We start from the raw sequence: 19,714 nt of genomic DNA on the forward strand, positions 1-19,714 counted from the left end.
CTCCTTTGTGCAGATGCACGTCTGCCTGGGGCTGGTAGGAACTCAGGAACTTAGACTAGTGCGGAGTGTTTGTTCTAACGGGTTTGTTCCCTGGGTGGTGGCCTGGTGGGGCCAGTGAGTGCCATGGATAGAAAAGCCCAAAGCATCTTCACACTCGTGGTAAGCCCTTGTCCAATACATTGCCCCTGCTGTGGGGCTGGGGCTGAAAGACCTCCAGTGGAACTGAAAACGAAGCAGCTGGAGCTGGAGCATTTGGACTTTCTCTGCCCAGTCTGTGTGCAAAGAACATTCAGTTGAATCAGTTGCCCCAAGTGAGTTGTGACCTAAAAATAGCCAGAGAAAAAGAGGAGACCTGAGCCCTGCAGTGCCTTTGCACATCTGACTTCAGCCCTGTCTCTGGTCAGATGCTCTCAATAGGGTAGTTCTTGTGTAGGTTTTAAGGTTTCGAGAACTGCGGGAAGGTATAGCAGTGGTTTCCTTTTCTGCCCCTGAAGTCCTAAATAGATGCCTCACTGGTCCTGAAGCACGGGGGGAGTGCGGACAGGCCTGGTGGCTGGATACTGGGTAAGGAAGGTGGAGTGGAGTCCCAGCAGACGGGCGCACCCTGCCCTTGAGCGCGGTGCTGGCTGGACACGCCGGTCCCGTCTGCAGGCCCAGCCAGGCTTTGCTCCCTGAGCATCGTGCGACTTCAGCGTGGGGCTGGCCCCTGGAGAGAACCCTCTGGTCCCTTTGTTTCAGTTCCCCCAACTCCACTGCCGACCAATGATGTCGACGTGTATTTCGAGACCTCAGCAGATGACAACGAGCACGCGCGCTTCCAGAAGGCCAAGGAGCAGCTGGAAATCCGGCACCGAAACCGGATGGACAGGGTAAACCTCGGGCTGTCAGGCATCAGCTGACTTGGGGTTCGCGGCTGAAGCAGAGGGATGCCACCTCCCCAGGTTGTTGCGCTAATAACGGAGTTAGGACAGGTGAGGTGTGAGAGTGTAGGCAGGCCTGCCTTCGGGGCGGAGCTAGTCCCCTCCCTCTGTCCATGATAATGGAATTATCCTCTGCGTGCTTATCTGTTCCAGACTCTGCCGGGGAGCGCTTCCTGTAAACATGTTCTGCTGCTTTTTCTTTGCCATGAACTAGCTTTTTAAATTTTTTTATTTTGAAGAAGGAAACTTTATATCAATACTGTAAGTAGAAAGCTAGTGTCATTTACCATTAGAACAAGGTAACTAGAAAAAGATATTGGATCAAAGCAAACAGTGTTAAAACATTCCAGCTAGATACTGTGGCCTGCGTAGTTTCAGGGATGCTTTCTTTTCCTTCAAGGAGTTATAAGTGCCAGAGCAACAGAGCACCAGAGTGCAACTTTCTCCTAGACTTACTTGGAAAGGTTGAAAAAAAAAATTGAAAAGGGAATTTTTTGCTAGGTCTGGGAACCACCTAAAATCCCACACATCCCCTGTGGTGGGCTTGTATGCTGGGAAATGCTTGTTACTCTGTTTTAACCACATCAGTTCTGAGAAGTCAGTACGAGAGCTGACGCCCTGCATCTTCTGAGGCAGCAGTTCTGGGACAAACCCTGAGCTCACGAGTTTGTGGGATGTGATTTCCTTGTGCACTTTTCCACATTACATTCAGGGCTTGGCAGTATTTTTAGAAAATGGGGGAATTGTTTCAGAGATTATTCTGGTTATAGTGGCTTTGACCTTTGCTCCAGGTGAAGAAGGAATGGGAAGAGGCTGAACTTCAAGCCAAGAACCTCCCCAAAGCAGAGAGGCAGACTCTCATTCAGGTGAGACGTGTCCTCCAGAGAGGGGCTCCCAGGCTGACCCTTTGGAGTGTGGTCGGAGCCGGAGTCCCCACAAGTTAGAGTTTGACACCCCCTTTTGGTTGAGCGCTTATGTTATGAGGAAATTTTCACTGGCCTGCTTTGTTTTCCACCTACCAACTGGCGTTCTCTAGAATTGCTCACCTACGGTGGAGGGAAACCGAAGCTCGGAGCAGAGCACACCTCACTCATGCCTGGAAGTGACCTTAGCTCGGCTGTGTTTACTCTGCTTTCCCGGCAAAAGTCCTCGGGCATCTTCCTTCGTAGGCTGTGCCTTGTTTTCCGGCAGTACTGCAGTACCGAATGCTTTTTTTTTTGCAGACTTATTGAAAAGTCAAAAGGCAGAAAATAAATCTCTCTATCAGTTTATCTTAACTTTGGATTTAAGAATGTAATCAGACTCACAGCAGCTGCCTCCCTTTGACTAGAGGAGGTTGTAGACAGGAATTTACAGGATTGATTTGGGATTCATAGAACTAGTTACATCTTAAGTCAGCTTGTGTTTATGTTTAGCTGAAACCTCTCTTCTCATGATGTTGCTATTTTATCGGCTCACCTTTGCTTTTTTATCAGTAACCTAGAAAATCCGGGAATGTTAATTTCCACACAGCCAGTGCACCCCATGCAGGGAGCTTTAGCTCGGCAGCCTTCAACCTGCCTGCAGACCTGGCCAGGCAGCCCGCAGGGAGCTCGCCCTTCAGGACTTGGTGTGAATGGCTCGGCCTCACCTGCCACAGGACAGGACTGTGGTCTGGGGGCGCCTTGCTGCAGTGTGGGAAGGACGGCCTTCCTTTCCTCGCGGTGCACACGGAGAGGCCAGGCCTGGGCTTGCGTGCTAGGGATTTCAGTTAGGGAGGTGCTGAGGGTCCCGTCCCATGCCCAGACATACATGCTGGCATTAGATGGGGAAGTACAGTCGGCCCTTGAACCACAGGGGTTTGAATCGCGTGGGTCCCCCTACACGCAGATTGTTCTCAACGGTAAAGGCCACAGCACCGCACATGGGCGGTTGGCTGAATCCGTGGGTGTGGAACCGCGTGTACAGAGGCCCAACTGTAAGTTACACTGGGATCTTGGACCGCGGGGAGGATCGGTGCCCTTAACCCCTGTGATGTTCAAGGGTCACCTGTAAGTGTCCAGACGGAAGTCAGAGGAGGTGTTTTATGACCTCACCCCGCTCCACACGACTCCGCTGGGCGCGGAGAGGCACCGAGCGGGGTCTGACACCGTGAGTGTAGATGCCCGCAGGTGCGTTGGCTCGATGTGGTTCCTGCTTTATGGTTTAGCACTTCCAAGCCATGGTGAAGGCCCTGGAGAAGGAAGCGGCCAGCGAGAAGCAGCAGCTGGTGGAGACGCACCTGGCACGGGTGGAGGCCATGCTCAATGACCGCCGCCGGGTGGCACTGGAGAACTACCTGGCGGCCCTGCAGTCCGACCCTCCACGGGTGAGAATCGCTGAAGTAGCGTGTGCAGAACCGGTGTGAGCTCACATCGCGCTTGAGGGCCCGTGGGCCGCCTGTGGTGTGGACACGGCTTCCGCTGGAAAAACAGAACATCAGGGTGTTGGTTGGTAGTTCCCCAGTTATTGCATTTTTATAGTAGCCTTACTTTCAAAGAATAAAAACACGTCTTCCATGGACAAAGGCTTTTGAACCAGTTCTATTCCAAATAAGATGATAAGTTAATTTATATCGCGGCTCTTATCTGCCAGTGGTGTCAAACTTTATCCCTTAGCTCTAACTTGCCTTGTTCTGGGGGACGGAGAGGATCGAAAAGGAGGGTATTTGTAGCCTCCTTAAGCAAGTAAAGTCTTCTGTGTGACACAGGTCACCCTGTGCTTGTAGCTACGGTGGCAGGCGCCGAGTTCAGGAAAGGGGACAGACAGATTGGAGGAAGACGGTGGGCTAGCGGTTTTGGAAAATGCTGTCTGTTGAGGAGCCACTATAACTGTGGAACTTAGCTTTTGCTACTTAGAAGGGTAGCTTCTTGTTACTTGGTAACCGAAAGCTCTTAAAGGTACAGCTTTCATTCCTGGGCCTCGCTGAGGCTGACTTTCTTAGTGAGTTTTTCAAGCTTCATTTTCCTGCCTGTTTTCAGTTCCCTAGTCTCTGGACATGAAAACCACTGTTCTCTCTTGTAGCCCCATCGCATTCTCCAAGCCTTGCGGCGCTACGTCCGGGCCGAGAACAAAGATCGCCTCCACACCATCCGTCATTACCAGCACGTGCTGGCTGTCGACCCCGAAAAGGCGGCCCAGATGAAGTCCCAGGTACACCAGACAGAGGAGAGACCGCTCTGACCGGTGGTCGGGCAGCACCGATGGTCGTGCTTATTGTTTTTAGTCCTCAGGAAATGATTTTGGATTTCCAAAGACAATAGGTACAAGAGTTGGTTTTTGCAAAGGTACTATTTAAAAAATATCTTTTCCATACTTTTTAATATTAAGTATGCCCTACTTAAACTGTTCTTGAAGGTTTAGGAATGCATGATTATATTGAAGAGATCATTTTTATATCAGTTTATTTCTGGCTGAGGGTCCCACCAGAATTAATATTTGAAATCTCTTTCTAGGCAAGCACATCTTAAAAATTGGTCTCTTTTGTACAGTATAGTTTTTGTGTTTAGACACTTTACATCCCTGGGTTTTGTCCCCTGCTGCATCCTACTGGTCTTTGCAGTCATCTGTAGAGGTTTGTTTCTGGACCTACTTTTCTGATTTTTGTTTTGACCATGTATTAACTTGAGTTTTACTGTCTTGTATTCATAGAAATGAACTTGCCTCCAAGACCGCTAGCTTCCTTTAAAACAGTCTGCCTGTTCGTTTTCCTAGAGGGCCTTGTGATGCCATAACTGATCTTACTCTATTTCCTCCCGTATTTTAAACCCAGCCCTGTGCTGCTTTGTGGGGACGCAGCGTGCACAGGCTGGGAACCTGTCCCCTCCTGCCTCCTGTTGCTCCTGTGGTGTGATTGTAGGGGAACTTCCCAGAAGCCCCGGGGGGCTCCCCTACGGCCCCATCTGCTGCCCAGTTCTGCTCCAGCATCTCACCACACATAGTTGAATCCTGTGTGCCCTTGAGCAGCTTACAGTTGTGTGAAATTAATTATGTTAACTGTGAAGATGGAGAAGAATTGTCCTTAAACATACGGAGCCCACATTAGCAGCTGGGTGTTCAGGGAATGAAAGAACTCAGTGTCCTAAAGAGTGGGAAGGGCATGGGCCTGGGGGCCCCCGGGGCCTCTGCTGGGGGCCTGGAGCTAAGGCTCTGTTTGAAGCTGGATGGAGTAGAAGAGAAGGAGGGAAGGCCAGCGGACCTCGGGTAGCTTCCGGGAAGCTCAGGCGGGAAAAGCTTACATCCTGACAGGGGTTAGAATTTTTCAGGTCTACCTGATTTTTTTTTTTTTTTTTTTTAAACGTAGGTCTTCCCTGGCGGTCCAGTGATTAAGACTTCACGCTTCCAGTGCAGGAGGCACAGGTTCAGTCCCGGTCGAGGAACTGAGATCCCACAGGCCGCATGGCATGGCCAAAAAAAAAAATTAATAAAGTTAAAATTTAGAAATATAATCTTTTTTCAATTTTTTTTTTTTGTAGAAAATCTAGACTATTATGTAATACTTTATAGAAAAACAGCCTGTTTTGTATGGTGAGAATAGAAGGAAAGGTGAGACCTTGATCAGTGTGTTCAGTTAACCTGTGAGCCAGGATCAGGGTACCACCTGAGTGCCCTGGGAGGCGGAGCATCTTTACCGTGTGATGTTTACTGTCTGCTCGGAGCCCTTAATTCTGGGGCCGCTCGGCCGCTGGATTACACTAGCTTTTGGCCTGTTCCCTGTCCTGTTATGTAAACTCTTGAAAACCCCAAATATGTTGAGCCTCTTAGAACGTGTGCACTCGATTTGAGGTGTGAGTGATGTGCTGCTGCCTCCTGCCCCACACTGCAGCTCCAGGCGGCCCTCCAAAGACCCTGGCGCCCAGCATCCCACCCGGTGGTCTTGTCCTCGTGGGTGTAGGAACCGTCCTCTGCCAGGCTCCTTAATTCCTCTGACATACGGCAGTGTCACCACTGCTGAGACTGGGGAGCTCACCGTTCCGTTTCTACTTGTATTTTTTCTCCAAAGCACTCACTCTGGTGCTTTCCCATCAATTTACTTGATTGAAAGAACGGCAAGTATAAAATTAAATTGCTTTCATCTTTGCCTTTATAGGTCAGAGAGACATCGATCTACAATAAAAGCATCTTTCCATTTAACTTTTTTTCATTTTGACCCTTCATGTTAATGGCTTCAAGCCCACATAATTAATCCATTGGCTCAGAGCGCCCTCTTTAGGAAGAGCTCAGTGGCTGCAGGTGTAGCCCAGTGGGATTAGCCTTCCTGAGGAGCTTGTGTGATGTACAGCCACGTGCTTCACTGTGTCATTGGGGTGGATGTAGTCCAAATCTCCTTTCATTTCCACCCTGAAAACCTCTCAAATTCAGTGACAAAAAAATATTTTTTAATTAAATTCAGTGACCATTTTAATGACTTTTTTCTTTTTTTTTTTTGATGAACAACCTTGGAACTTCTGCATTCAGAAAAGGCAGTGAGCTATGTAAGACAGATGGTAGATATGCCTTCCTTATCACCCCATAAAAATCAGGTTTATTTATACTTCAGTGTGCAGTCTTTTTGTTTTTTTGTTGTTTTTTTTTTGCGGTACGCGGGCCTCTCCCTGCTGTGGCCTCTCCCGTTGCAGAGCACAGGCCCTGGACGCGCAGGCTCAGCGGCCATGGCTCACAGGCCCAGCCGCTCCGCGGCATGTGGGATCTTCCCGGACCGGGGCACGAACCTGCGTCCCCTGCATCAGCAGGCGGACTCTCAACCACTGCACCACCAGGGAAGCCCCAGTGTGCAGTTTTGAAGGAATAGCTAATTTAGTTAAGTAGGAATAAACTAGTTCTGATGCTCACTGTGATAATCATTTCAGGCAACTGCTTCACTAAGCAAAATCCGTGAATGGTCTCACCCCTCAAATCTACGTTTTAACCAGTGATTTCATTCCCTTGTTACCTCTTCTTGTCTGACCAGTGGTAAAAATTGACCAACTCATTTCCTGTTTCACTCAGAAGGACCTTACTGAGTGTCTGGCATTGTACAAATTTGGGTTCTTTTTTTATAGTACAGTTAGCGAGTGCCTCCTGTGAAAACCAATCAATACTTGGCTAAGGGAATTTTAAAACTTTTCCCTTAACTTGGAGCACTCTCTGGATAAATCCTGAGATCACCGAGAGGTAATACACACATTCTTGCACTACGGTGGCCAGTAAACACGGGGAGGATTCATACTGCCCCCCTGACCAGCTGCTTTGCTGGACTGTAGAGAACATAGGTCTTTGCAGAAGAGTGTGGGTGTCAGGCTGGCCCGGCTGTTCTGGTGACAAGGCCTCCCCCCCATCCTGTGCTTGCAGGTGATGACACATCTCCACGTGATTGAAGAAAGAAGGAACCAGAGCCTTTCTCTGCTCTACAAAGTACCTTACGTGGCCCAAGAAATCCAAGAGGAAATTGGTGGGTGCTGACTGTTCGCATCAAGGTCAGGCGAGGTTGTGCTCAGGAGTGATGGCGGTGCCAGATGAGAGAAACAGGACAAGCGAGGCCACGAAGCTGGGCATTAGCGTGCCACGGGCTCAGAAGTCTGGGGCTCACATGGCAGGGTCAAGGCCTGGCTGGGAGCCACAGAGCCTTGAGTTTCATTGACCTTCGCTCTGTTACCGGAAGAAAAATCTAGGGTGTGAATTTGCAAGGGACTGAGCGAGTCTCCCGTTACCGTTTCCCCCTTAATTGCTGGCGTATTTTAAGACATCTGTTTATTCACGTTCTCACTTCTTCTTCCTCTTCTGGTCTTTCTCTTCTTCATTTATCCAACAAACGTTCGTTCTGTCTACTGTGTGGCACAGAGTAAAATGTGCACCAGTAGACAGACCTCCTGGAGCCCACATTTTAGGAGGAGGGAACGGGGGATGGGTGCTGTGCCAGAGGTGAAACTGGGGTGGGACGGGGAGGGTGCCTGGTGGTCAGGCTCCCTTGGGGGAAACCTGAGATCCGAATGATAAGGAGGCGCCCTCCACACAGCAATCCCAGGGGGGAAACACTGAGCACAGAAAGCGACCCCTGCAGAGCCTGACGTTTGAATAGAGAGATTTTAGCAAAATCAAGGAGTTTGGATTTTATTCTAGGATAATTGAAAGCCCTTCGAGGGTTTTAAACCAGCAGGTGACTAGATCTGGAATATGTTTTTTAAAAATGCGAACTTTAAAAAACAATTACTAGACTGCTATGTTGAGAGTTGATGAAAATTGGAAACCACCCAGGAAGCAGTTGTAAAAATCCAGGAGAGAGGGGATGGCTGAGTGCACAGAGATGGGAATGGAGGAGATGGAGATATGAGTGGTCCTGAGGATATGTTTCAGAGGAAGGGTGAACAGGATGCGCTGATGGGCTGGACAGGGCAGGGGGTTGAGAGAAAGAAAAGCATTGGCTCTGCGCTTTTCCCCTGTGAGCAGCTGAGTGGGTGGAGAGGCTACACTTTGCTCAGGTGCTGCATTCTCTTTACCTGTTAAAATAGAAATTGTCCTCAGACATTAAGTAGAGGTGTGCAGTAGGCTGCCAGGTGGATGAGCCAGAGGTCGGGGATGCAGGTGCAAGATACAGGTTTGGGAGTCACGATCCGTGGATGGTATTTAAAACTGTGCCGTAGGAGGAAACCACTTACCCAGAGGGAGTTGATCGAGGAGAGCGGGGGGCCCAGGATGCAGCCATGGGGTTCCCAGCGCCGAGGTTCTGCAGTCAGCAGGGTCAGGGAGCACACCCTCAGGAGAGAGGAGGGGGTCGTGCGTGGCCTGTGTTGCGAGCTGGTGAGACGCCCCTTTAGGCAGAGCTCACATTCCCACCCTTAATGACACGAATTAGCCCCATGCAGGCTATCCTGTGCCTAGAAACCAGATCCTTCTGAAAAGCTGGCTCCTGCGTGTCTGTCTTTGTCAGATGAGCTGCTTCAAGAACAGCGAGCAGACATGGACCAGTTCACCGCCTCCATCTCAGAGACCCCCGTGGACGTGCGGGTGAGCTCGGAGGAGAGCGACGAGGTCCTGCCGTTCCACCCCCTCCATCCCTTCCCGTCCCTGCCTGAGAACGAAGGTGCGTGTGCGGTAACAGCCCAGCTTGGCAGTGGGGGCCAGGGGGCGGGGAAGAATGCAGTTAGAAAATTGAAGTCAGATCTGGGACGGGCTCGTGCTGGGGAGACTGTGTTCCTGGTGCAGGTCGAGCAGGGGAGGGGCCGGGATTCACCGAGCACCTGCTGCGTGCAGGCACCGAGTGGGGAGCCTTCGGTAACGTCGGGAGGTTTGTGATGTTTCTCCCATTTTATGGACAGTTTGCCTAAAGCCCACTGTTTGTCCTGGTCCCATCAGCTGCCTCCAGTGTGTGAGGCCTTCCACGTGGAAGCCCCTTTGCAGCTTAAATAGCACTTTCGTGTTCTAGGCTGTCATTATCTTTTCCTAACAGTCTCGGGAGGTAGGTGACGGGGGGCTGCAGAGGTGAGCTGACCCACTCGAGTGCGAGGCAGGCTGAGAAGCTGTCCCTCTGCCTCCTCCTGCGCAGGCGCGCGTTCTTCCATGCCCTGCCGGTTCTCGACGTCTGTAGGGATCTCTCAGAGCTGTGGGTCTGGGGACTTCCCTGGTGGCACAGTGGTTAAGAATCTGCCTGCCAGTGCAGGGGACACAGGTTTGAGCCCTGGTCCGGGAAGATCCCACATGCCGCGGAGCAACTAAGCCCGTGCGCCACAACTACTGAGCCTGCGCTCTAGAGCCCGCGAGCCACAACTACTGAGCCCATGCCCTGCAACTACTGAAGCCCGCGCACCTAGAGCCCCTGCTCTGCAACAAGAGAAGCCACCGCAATGAGAAGCCCGCGCACCGCAAAGAAGAGTAGCCCCCGCTCGCCGCAACTAGAGAAATCCCGCGCGCAGCAACAAAGACCCAACGCGGCCAAAAATAAATTAAAAAAAAAGCTGTGGGTCTGCACGAGAACTAGACAGGCTGCCGAGCCCAGGCCCTGAGGTCAGGGTGTGGAATCAGTTTCTGTTTATTTGTGGGCTGCTGTCGTGGCTGATGGTGGTGGTGATAAAAGTAGCGGCCACCGCTGTAGAGTACGCCAGCCTCGGCTAAGCACTGTGCGTGGACGCTCTCGTTTATACTGTTATCCTCACAGTAACCCTCTGAGGTAGGGACTGGGTGTGTTCCCCATTTGGGGATCCAAGGTTTAAAGAGGTTAAGTGTCTGCCCAGGTCACGTAGCTTGTAGGTAGAGAGTAAGGATTTGAGCCTGAGTTGATGCGGTCCTGAGTCCTAGGCAGATCCCTGTGGTGCTGCTACGGAGGCCCGAGGAAGGGGGCGTCCGGCTTGGCCTCCAGACCCTAACACAAGTGCCTTCACTTCCAAACCAGCTCTCTCAGAGGTACCGACTCAGTACAGTTGACCCTCTGATAGTAAAAGAGGATCCGAGGAGGGAGCCAGATACATCGCGAGGCGCCCGCTCACTCCCTAAGCCTGCTCTCAGACCCCACCCACGGGGCCGCAGGGTGGCCCTACTTCCTCAGCTTGCTGGCATGGGGGCGCGTCTCGCTTAGACATTTGTGAACTGGGACCTTGTCTCCTTCTCAGAAAACCACAACCAGTGCTGACTTGTGTTTTTGTTGTTTTCTAAGAAAAATAACTTGGGGCTAAGCTAAATAATTTGGGAATCTCACAGAAGTTCCCCCAAAAGACCCAAGACCGCCTGCCTCCTCTCCCCTCCTTGCAGTCATGTGCTGTAGCTCTTACCGCCGTTTGCTTGTGGGGCAGCCAGGCCCAGTTTGTAAGGAAGAGTATGCTTTTGTTCACGTTATAGAGAAAGTCAAGTCAAAGGTAGGAATTTTGAAAGAAGGGATTTTTTTCTTAATCTCCTCTTGTGCTGTTTTGTTTTTGTTGCTTTCCTTTCTGCTAGACACTCAGCCGGAAGTGTATCACCCAATGAAAACAGGTTGGTTTTGTCAAAGATGTACCCCCTAAGACCTTCATTCCTTTCACTTGCCCGGAAGTCTCACGCTCCGTTCCATTCCACCACCTGATGCTTTCCGCCTCATGCCTTCAGACATGGCTGTGGGAGGACCAGAGGAGCCTGACTTCCGGCACCCAGAACCCGGTGTCCGTGGGTTTGCTTACCCGGTGGCCGTCCTGAGCTGCCCTTCTGGATGTCCAGAGAGTACAGAGGCATACAGAGTAACCAAAGTAGAGCCTGCATAAATCCTTTTAAGCTGGGTAGACCTTAAAAGTATACCCAGCTTAAACAGGTTGGTTGCAAATTCCTAGGACAAATGAAAACATGCTTATGGTCGGGCGGAGAGCCATTTTATGTTACCTCTTTTTCTCTGCTGCTCCCACATACATCTTTTCCCTTTCTTCTTAGCTGTCCTCTGCCTTTTGTCCATGCCCGAGTGTCTGTTTCCAGCTGTCTCATGTCCCCCGAGATGTAGCGTCCCTCAGAACATAGTAGAAGCTGATGGATGAAACAGGTTGAGACAAGTGAACTCTTGCTGTAACGAGTCTCCACTTTTCAGATGAAGTTAGCTGCGTGTGAGCACAGGCTGAAGGCTTGCACACTTGATCTCGTTTAACCCACTGAACACACTGGAGGTAGGGTTATTAGCTCTCTTTGCTAGATAAGGCAGTTGGAGCAGCCTCAGGGTTCAGTCATGAGCTTAGGAAGTGGAGGAACCAGAATCTGAACTCAGCTTCCTCTGTCTTCAGAGCCCGTGGTGTTCCTGTTTCACAGACTGCGGTATAGTTGCCGCATTTCCGGGGGCGGGGGAGCGGGGGCCAGTCCATCCTCCAGGGTCATCGTGAACAAGGGCACACGTTCTCGGACTGACCGGGCTGCCTCGTGCCGTGCCCGGCTGAGGGTTTGGCAGTGGTGTGTCTGCTGCTTCTCAGAACACAGGGTTGTGAGCTGCCTGCACAAGTCACTCGTGTGCACGTGCTTTGTTTTATTCTCCTTGGATACGCCTCTTCATCGCTGTGTGGACGTTCCTCTGGGCGACACATCTTGGATATGTTTAGGTGAAGTTGAATTTTCTAAAAGTTTAACTTGTCCTTATGCTTCAACGGTTATTCGTTGGAATAGTTTAAACATTAACTTTTGGTCTGTTAAATTCCCTTGTTTATTCATTCTATAAAACCAAAGTGCTTTTGGTCGGTGTTAAAGCAGCATGAGGGTTATACCACCAAAAACAGTGTTAGGAGAGTCTGAGCACGGGTAGGAGGACTTTAAATTCGTTGGCTCAGTGCCACATTATTTTTGAAATAGGATCCTGCCTTATGACCTTTGAAATTCTGAGGTGGAGGAGAGAGAGAGATGGAAAGAGTGCAGAGTTAGAGTTTATTCGGCTTGGTCGTGAGCATCCTGCCGAGAGAGAGTCCCTTCCTCAAATAGCGGAAATGCAGTGTTGCTGCTTCATTGGCATTTTGAGACTACAAAAGCCGGCCCTGGTTTAACTCACCCTAGAATCAGGTTGTGAAGCTCTTCTTTAAAATGAAAGCTCTGGAGAAAAGGCTGCCTCGTTTCTGGCTGCATTCTAATGAGTTAAGTGTTAGCTGGCCTGGGGGCGCAGCAGCTGCAGTGCGGTTGCTAGCGGCTCTGGGTCCAGCACGAGTCTGGCCGTGAGCCGGAGAGCCTTGCTGTGGCTGGGCCTCTGGCAGCCTGGGACAGCAGTGCTTTGCAAATACTCGTGTCGGCATCTTACTCACTTACGGGTGGTCACCGTAGAATGCCAAGTATGCCGCCAGGTTGATCTATTTATAAAAGGTTCAAATCACAGGCGTCTAGGTAGCACTGTATATAATATTATTAACGAGACACTGGTAGGAGAGCTAGAAGTCACATGCTTCGGGGCTAAAAATAGAGAAGATTGCGCCTCACTTTTCCTCTCCCTGGGTTTGTGCTGCGCCTTTGAGCGCTGTCCTCAGGAGTGCCGCGCACAGGTGATGCCGGCCCAGGCAATGCCTGACCTTGACGAGAGACTGTTGCCATTCTTGCCCTGTTTATGGAAAGGTACCATCCACCTCCGTGTTAGAACTCCCCCCATGTAGGGAATGCTTCCTTCCTGTTCATTCTGGTCTGATAAGCCCTGGGAGGGTAACATCCTAGTGAGAGACACAGAAGAAAATCAATAATTACAAACAGTGACTCTAAGTACTATAACCTGGGAATGTCTCCCAAAAAGAGCTGCAGCTTGAAGAACGAATAGGAAGGATATAAGGTCAGGGAGGGTATTTCAGGCAGAAAGAATTGCCTGTGGCATAAAAGATGGTGCTTGAGGCAGGCACGCAGGTTCGCTGCTGGTGCGACAGTTCTTCCACTCAGAGGAAGTGTCAAAGGAGTGAGTGGAGGGGTAGTGGGTGCTTGGTGATATCACAGGGTGGGTCACGAGTTTTTTGTTGCTGGAATGCCTTTGGATCCAGCTTCTGTTTATAGTACAAAAGGTATTCTCTCCTGAAGGCTTGCAAAGTGAGCACAACACTCTCTCCTCCTCCATGACACCCATTGGTCCTGCGTCACTCACCCCTGTGGAGCGCAGCGCATCCTCCCAAATGGGAACAAGTAGCATATGGAGAAAGGGGAGGGGGCATCTGGTGAGGGCTCCCTGGCCCTCAGGAGGGAGTTTGCTGCTTCTTTGAGGTTGGCGTGAGGTCAGCCTATCCCAGGAAACTCAGGTGTGCTCTCTCCACGCAGGATCTGCACTGGGAGAGCAGGAAGGAGGACTGATCGGGGCCGAGGAGAAAGTGATTAACAGTAAGAAGAAAGTGGATGAAAATATGGTGAGCCGTGTCTCCCTGCTCTGTGCCCGTGTTAACTTTGAGAATAATTAGAGTGAGTTGCATTGTTTTAGATGCTTCCCAGATGGACCTCCACGTGTCCGTTTCCATAGGCTAGCAGATGGGCAGGCTCTGACTGCTCCCACAGATGCGCTGTATTGTTCAGAGTCTGGGTGTGAATAAAGAATTATTTTTCAGCAGTAGCTCATCTCTTGCTATACAGTGGAAAATATATTTGCAACTAAAGGTATGAATAAAATATGAGAGGCCATTTCAAATGAGTAGAGATTTAATAACTTGAAAACGGAACAGAGTTGAATTTGGTTCTTACACTGCCTGAGGTTTATACCACCTATTAATTATTCATCTAGCATTTTTATCACTTACATTTCTGGATTATCTTTAACTGAACTGGATATTTAAACGTGGCTGCTTGGTAATCTGTGCTGAAATATCTCCACAAGGGTTACCGAAAGGAAAACGCAGGTGCCAACCCTTAAAAGACCAACTGCTGTACAGTAGTTTTGCGCCCACACCTGCTCCTTTGTTCAGGGGTTTGGTGAGCGGACTTAGGTGAATGGCGCAGAGCTGATGGGTGAGTGGGTGTCCATCAGGCGTCTGCTTCCCTCCACCAAATGGTAAATGGAGGGCACAAGAAGCAGTTACACTTAACACACTAAAGTTGCCCTCCCTCCCAGTTGGTGACATTCTCCCCCCACCCCCCTGCCTCCGTTTCAGGTCATTGACGAGACCCTGGACGTGAAGGAAATGATTCTCAACGCCGAGAGAGTTGGAGGCCTCGAGGAGGGGCCGGTATGTGTCCTGCTCCAAAACCTGATGGCAGGTCCCACACCAGCCTCGGCCGTTTTCTCTCCCTCCTGGGAGCACCTTGCGCTATCTTAAGCTATCAAAGGTCCCTCGTCCCCCATTTCCCCTGTGCTTTCGGATAAGAAAGCTCAAGTTCGAATCTCCATGGAGATTGCAAAAGGTGGGGACTCCCCCCACCTGGACGGCGACCTGGACGGCAGGGTCCGGGTGCCCCCTTGGGTTTTTGGAGGCACGACCGGAGGCTCACAGCCTGCCCCGCTGCTTGTCGTCTCTCACACCTTGTCGCACATCTGCTTCGTTACGTTAGGAATCCGTGGGGCCCCTGCGGGAGGACTTCAGTCTGAGCAGCAGCGCCCTCATCGGTCTGCTGGTCATTGCGGTGGCCATCGCCACGGTCATCGTCATCAGCCTGGTGATGCTGAGGAAGAGGCAGTACGGCACCATCAGCCATGGGATCGTGGAGGTGAGCCGTCGGGGGGCTTGCGGAATTCGAGCGTCTCGTCAGGGGCTGCGCGTCAGTGAGACGACTCCCTGGATTATTAGGTCACGTCTCGGAAGTCAGCCTCTGCTGAGTCAAGTTGATCCCGTCACAAGAGCTGCTGCCAACTCTTAACATTAATTTGGGCTTCGACCGTGAATGCGAGGAAAGCACAGGAGCATTTTATGCTGCACAGTGTGAACACTGTTTTCTCAGATTGTTTCCTTAGTGTTTCCTTTTTTTTCAGGTGCGTTATAGATGTTTGAGAATGAAGGACTGCTGATACTGTTTCTTTCTTTCTTTGTTATGAGTTTGCTTTTTTTTTGACGTGTTTTATAAGGAGAAAACCAGGTATATGACAGTTCAGGCAACAATGGCAATGTAGTGAATTGATTCTTAAAAATATGAGATAGGAATAGCGCTCTTCTTTTTCAATGGGGAGAAAAGCAACAGGAAGTTCGGAAAGAGCCAGACAAGGCTGTTTCTCTTCCATCTTCTGCTCATTTGTGATTAGAACTGCTTACTTACCACTTGTTTTTGGTGAGTGGTGGGAATGTCCACAGTGTCTTGATTCTAGAAAATGAATACAATAAAGAATAGAATCTGCTGGGGGGAAATGAATGCACATGCGTGTGTCTTAGTTATCCGGCTTCTCCTCCTGCTGCACACTGGCCTAGTTGTGGTGTTCCAGGGCTGGAGGGGACCCGAGGTCATCTGGTCCTTCTCCTTGGCCCTCGCTGAGGCTGCCCCGCAGAGAAGCGGCAGAGCTGAGACTTGTCACGGTGGTGCTGGGAGATTCAGCTCACTGTTTCCTCCAGTGTGGACTCCAGCTTTCAGCAAGCAGCCTAGCCTCTCTGACCCTCTTCTTTTCTCTTTCCTCCTCCTGGGTCCTCACCGCCTGCTCTTGTTTGGTCCACCCCGTGGTCCCCGGGGATCGTACAGCTCAGGTCTGCTGATGCCCTGGGAAGTTCTCTTGGGCTCACGCGATAACCCCCGTCTTTCTTCCTGCAGGTCGACCCAATGCTCACCCCAGAAGAGCGTCACCTGAACAAAATGCAGAATCATGGTTACGAAAACCCAACCTACAAATACCTGGAGCAGATGCAGATTTAAGCAGGTGAAGCACGACACCCGGCTGGAGTGGGGGGGTGAGGCGGGCAGCAGATGTCCAGAGGTTTGGACCTACGACTGACCGACAGCTACTTCCAGAGGATTTCATCTTACACTCGGACCTCCTGGATCATTAAGACTATAAAGTACTACTGTAGAATCACAATTTCCATTCTTTTTAAATGGGTGAAAAAATGTTAATATAACAATATATGATATATAAACCTTAAATGAAGTGAAAAATTATCTATTACAGATATTTGACTGATGTAGTTTTCTTTTTAAAATTAATCAGGAGTCCCACTTCTATCGTATTGTCTCACACATGCTCTCTGTAGAAATGGAAGATGTTGATTTTCAATGATAGACTGTACGTGCTACATGCAGGCCGTTTGTTCCGGCCGCATTGTGTCAATCAGCTCTTTATGGCTCACTGTCCTGGGTTTTATTTTAAAAAAAAGAAGAGGCAGTATTCCTCATTTAAAGCTTTAAATGAGCTTTCAGATAGTTGCTGAGAAACTAACTGAAATAAGGAGCCGTAACTGATCCTTAAAATACATCATGATCCCCCTCTCAAAATTCCTTTGAAGGACCAGTTTCTTGGAAGTCTGGTGCGCCCACCACTGGGTACCTGGGTGTCTCCACACAAGTCCTGTCACCAAGGAGGCGCTCAAAGCAAGCATTTGAGTTCCAGCTTCTTTCAGCGAGCCTCGTGTGTACAGATTAGGGCCACTACTGCGTTCCTTCTGAATCCAGTTCTTCCACAGAAAGTAGCCTGTAGTTTGTACCTGACGTGCTTCCACTGTCCGCCGTTGCGTCACCGTAGCTTCGGACCGCTCGCTTCTCTCCCGAGTAATGTCCAGATGTGCTGTTTTCCTTTTTGGGCATTTCCCACCCCCTCCGAAGGCACTGGTCTCCACCGTCCCCACCGTTCACTGAGAGAAGACAGCAGGAGGAGGTGGCCGGCATCCTGGGGAGGATGCGGGAGGTTTGCTTTTCTCTGGAAGGTGGATGCTCCAGGCTGTACACAGAATGATCTGTAGACCCCATGGAAAGCTTTGAAGATTTTGTTTCCTTCACATGAGTCTCTGTGATGCTTGTATAGTTGATGTTGACGCTCACAGCTGCTTCTTTTCCCTTTTTTTTTTTTTAATTCTAAAGGTTCTGGTAACCTGAGGTGTATTTTTTTTCTATTTCCCTGTGACTGTTTTTTTTTCTTCTTCCTCCCCTTTACCCCATCCGTGTCTCTTCCCACTATGCACAGATAAACTTCACCTACAAACTCCTTAATCTGCTCTGTGGAGAATGTACAGAGTTTAAACACATCAATAAATACTTTAACTTCCACCAGGACTCCTTGATTTATTGGCCTGGCATTACTCGCGGTGATGGCTTTAACCCCTCTGCCCTGGACAGTGGTGCTTCCTTCCCTGGAGGGTCTCTCACTGCACGGCAGAGGCAGGCGTTGGTACAGGAAGCTGGACTCTTGGGCTTGAATTCCATTTTTCATTTAAAAAATAAGAGGGAAAGTGCTTCAGCCTCAAAGCTGGTGGTTTTTATTGATCTCAGAGAACTGGTCTTTCATTATTTCTTTAATGATTTCCTCCACTGTGTTTTCTGTTTTCTAAAGTTGTAATTGGCTAAACCTTGGACCTCCCTGATGGCTCCTTTTTCTTTAGTTTTAGTCTATAATCTAGGTGATTGCTCTCCTTACCTTCAGCCTTTCTAGTGAATTTTGTAATTATATTTTTAAATTCCATAAGAGCTGCTTGCTTTATCTTTCTCTTCTTCTTCTTTTTTTTTTTTTGTCTCCACCGAATGGCATGCGGGATCTTAGTTCCCTGACCGGGGGTCGAACCTGTTCCTCCCACTGCAGTGGAAGTGTGGAGTCCTAACCACTGGACCACTGGGGAAGTCCCTGCTTGCTTTACCTTGATATTTCATATAACATTTCTTCTTTTTATGACGACAAATCCATCTGAGTTTGTACATCAGGAATTTTTAAAGTTTTCTTCCTTCTCTAAATGAACTGTTTCCTTTTGAGCTATCGACGTCCTATAAATTCCTATAAACATGTAGTGATCATTCATTTGATCAAATGTGAGAATGAATTACATGATTAGCTAAAAGAAATAAAATCAGTCCGAAAGTTAAGAATTTGATGCAGCAAAATACCATTAATGTTTATTAATATGAGACTTTTCTTCCTGATTCTGGAAACAGTGAGTGGAGCTTGTGGCTGAGTTTTTAGAGAAAGGTTTGCAGCCTCCATTTCTGAGTTTCTTAAATAACCTGCCACTGGTAGGCACCGTTTTTCTCATTGAAGGAGGCTTGTCTGCCCCACGCCTGCTTTCAGCACTTTGTGCCTGGGGGTGGTTTTCGCTGGTCATCTAACATCCGGCTACTTGTCTGACTAAATGCAGGGGCTAATCTCAAGAGTCCTCACTCTAGTTTACTGTGATGCTGATTTACAGTATATGATGCAGTTAAGAGTCCCTTGCATATACATGCGTACCTGTGTATAAGTGCACATATATGTACATATAGGGAGTGTGCATTTTATGAGCCTCTGGCGAGGAAGCACCTTGGGACAAACCAGTTGAACAGGCTGGTTCTCTGTAGCGATCAGCACGTCCCCGTCTGCCCCTCCCTCCTGCACTGGCCTCACAACTTGCTGCCAGAAAGGTCGCGAAAAAGACGAAATTTCATTTTTTTGAAGCCAGTTTCCGCCAGTGTTCTAAAGAGTGTTTTCACTTGACCCTCTGCAATACCAGCTGGAAAATGGGGGTCTACGTTCATTATGATTCGGTTCCAAACCTCACAGACCCGCTTTCTGTAGGTTAGTGCCTGCCGTCTGCTAGCTGCTTTGTAAACAGCGCCTCATTTCATTGTCTGAACTTCAGAGCATGGCTGTTACCTTACAGAAAGCTGAGGTCCTCCGCCTGGTGAGGGGTGAAGCAGAGACCCAAGCCCAGCTGTCACTGTCCATCCATCCCCTTGCTCCGTGTATGTCGGCCCCGGGAGACAGTGGGCCCAGGAGTCACCTCCTAAGTGGCGCCTGTCAACCAGGACTCACCCAACTGGCCAACTCTTAGGACTGGTGTCCATCACCCACACCGCTGTCAGTGGTGGGCCTCGGAACTGCCTGGGACTGGTGAAATAGCAGTGGGTTCCTTTACCCCAATGGGGTCAGTACAAAGGGAGCTGAGGGCAGATCCGAACATCCTGGCGCTGAGGTTCACCTGTCGCCCTCACCCTGGATTGATGGAGAGTCTACCTCTGTATCTGAAGATCTATAGATGCTCTATGCAGATGGTAGTTTTTTAATTTTGAAAGGAAATGTGTGTAAGGCAGGGACTGCAGGGCAGACCTCACCTAGACCAGCTCCACTCTGCTCCCTGGCGGCACCTTCCCCGCACAGGGTCCTGAGAGAAACTTGCTCAGCCCCTAGTTTCTGCCGGTGACTCAGCCTTGCCCTCTGGGGAATGTGGCCCTGCCCACCTTGCTGGCAGCCTGCGGTGCCGGCAGCTCCCCGCGGACTTTGGCGTGAGGTCATCCGACCTCCTCGTCTGCTCTCAGTTACAAATCGG

General features: G+C 49.8%; 1 protein-coding gene across 5 annotated transcripts in view; it reads left to right on the plus strand.

Annotated features, from left to right (window-relative positions):
- APLP2 (amyloid beta precursor like protein 2) overlaps positions 1-17,471 on the plus strand; it is a 72,548-nt gene extending 55,077 nt beyond the window's left edge. For 2 of the 5 annotated variants that reach the window (XM_079928606.1, XM_079928604.1), the window contains 11 exons: positions 739-869; positions 1,712-1,786; positions 3,109-3,267; positions 3,963-4,091; positions 7,269-7,368; positions 8,845-8,997; positions 10,842-10,877; positions 13,626-13,711; positions 14,447-14,521; positions 14,844-14,999; positions 16,026-17,471. In XM_079928606.1, coding sequence (XP_079784732.1) covers positions 739-869; positions 1,712-1,786; positions 3,109-3,267; positions 3,963-4,091; positions 7,269-7,368; positions 8,845-8,997; positions 10,842-10,877; positions 13,626-13,711; positions 14,447-14,521; positions 14,844-14,999; positions 16,026-16,127 — 1,202 coding nt within the window. In that variant the 3' untranslated portion in view covers positions 16,128-17,471. The remainder of the gene's footprint in view (positions 1-738; positions 870-1,711; positions 1,787-3,108; positions 3,268-3,962; positions 4,092-7,268; positions 7,369-8,844; positions 8,998-10,841; positions 10,878-13,625; positions 13,712-14,446; positions 14,522-14,843; positions 15,000-16,025) is intronic. The other 3 variants (XM_079928603.1, XM_079928605.1, XM_079928602.1) reach the window with 2 other exon arrangements.
- Positions 17,472-19,714: the final 2,243 nt, after the last annotated feature.

Source organism: Stenella coeruleoalba (assembly GCF_951394435.1).
Source record: "Stenella coeruleoalba genome assembly, chromosome: 8".
NCBI classification, from domain to species: Eukaryota; Metazoa; Chordata; class Mammalia; order Artiodactyla; family Delphinidae; genus Stenella; species Stenella coeruleoalba.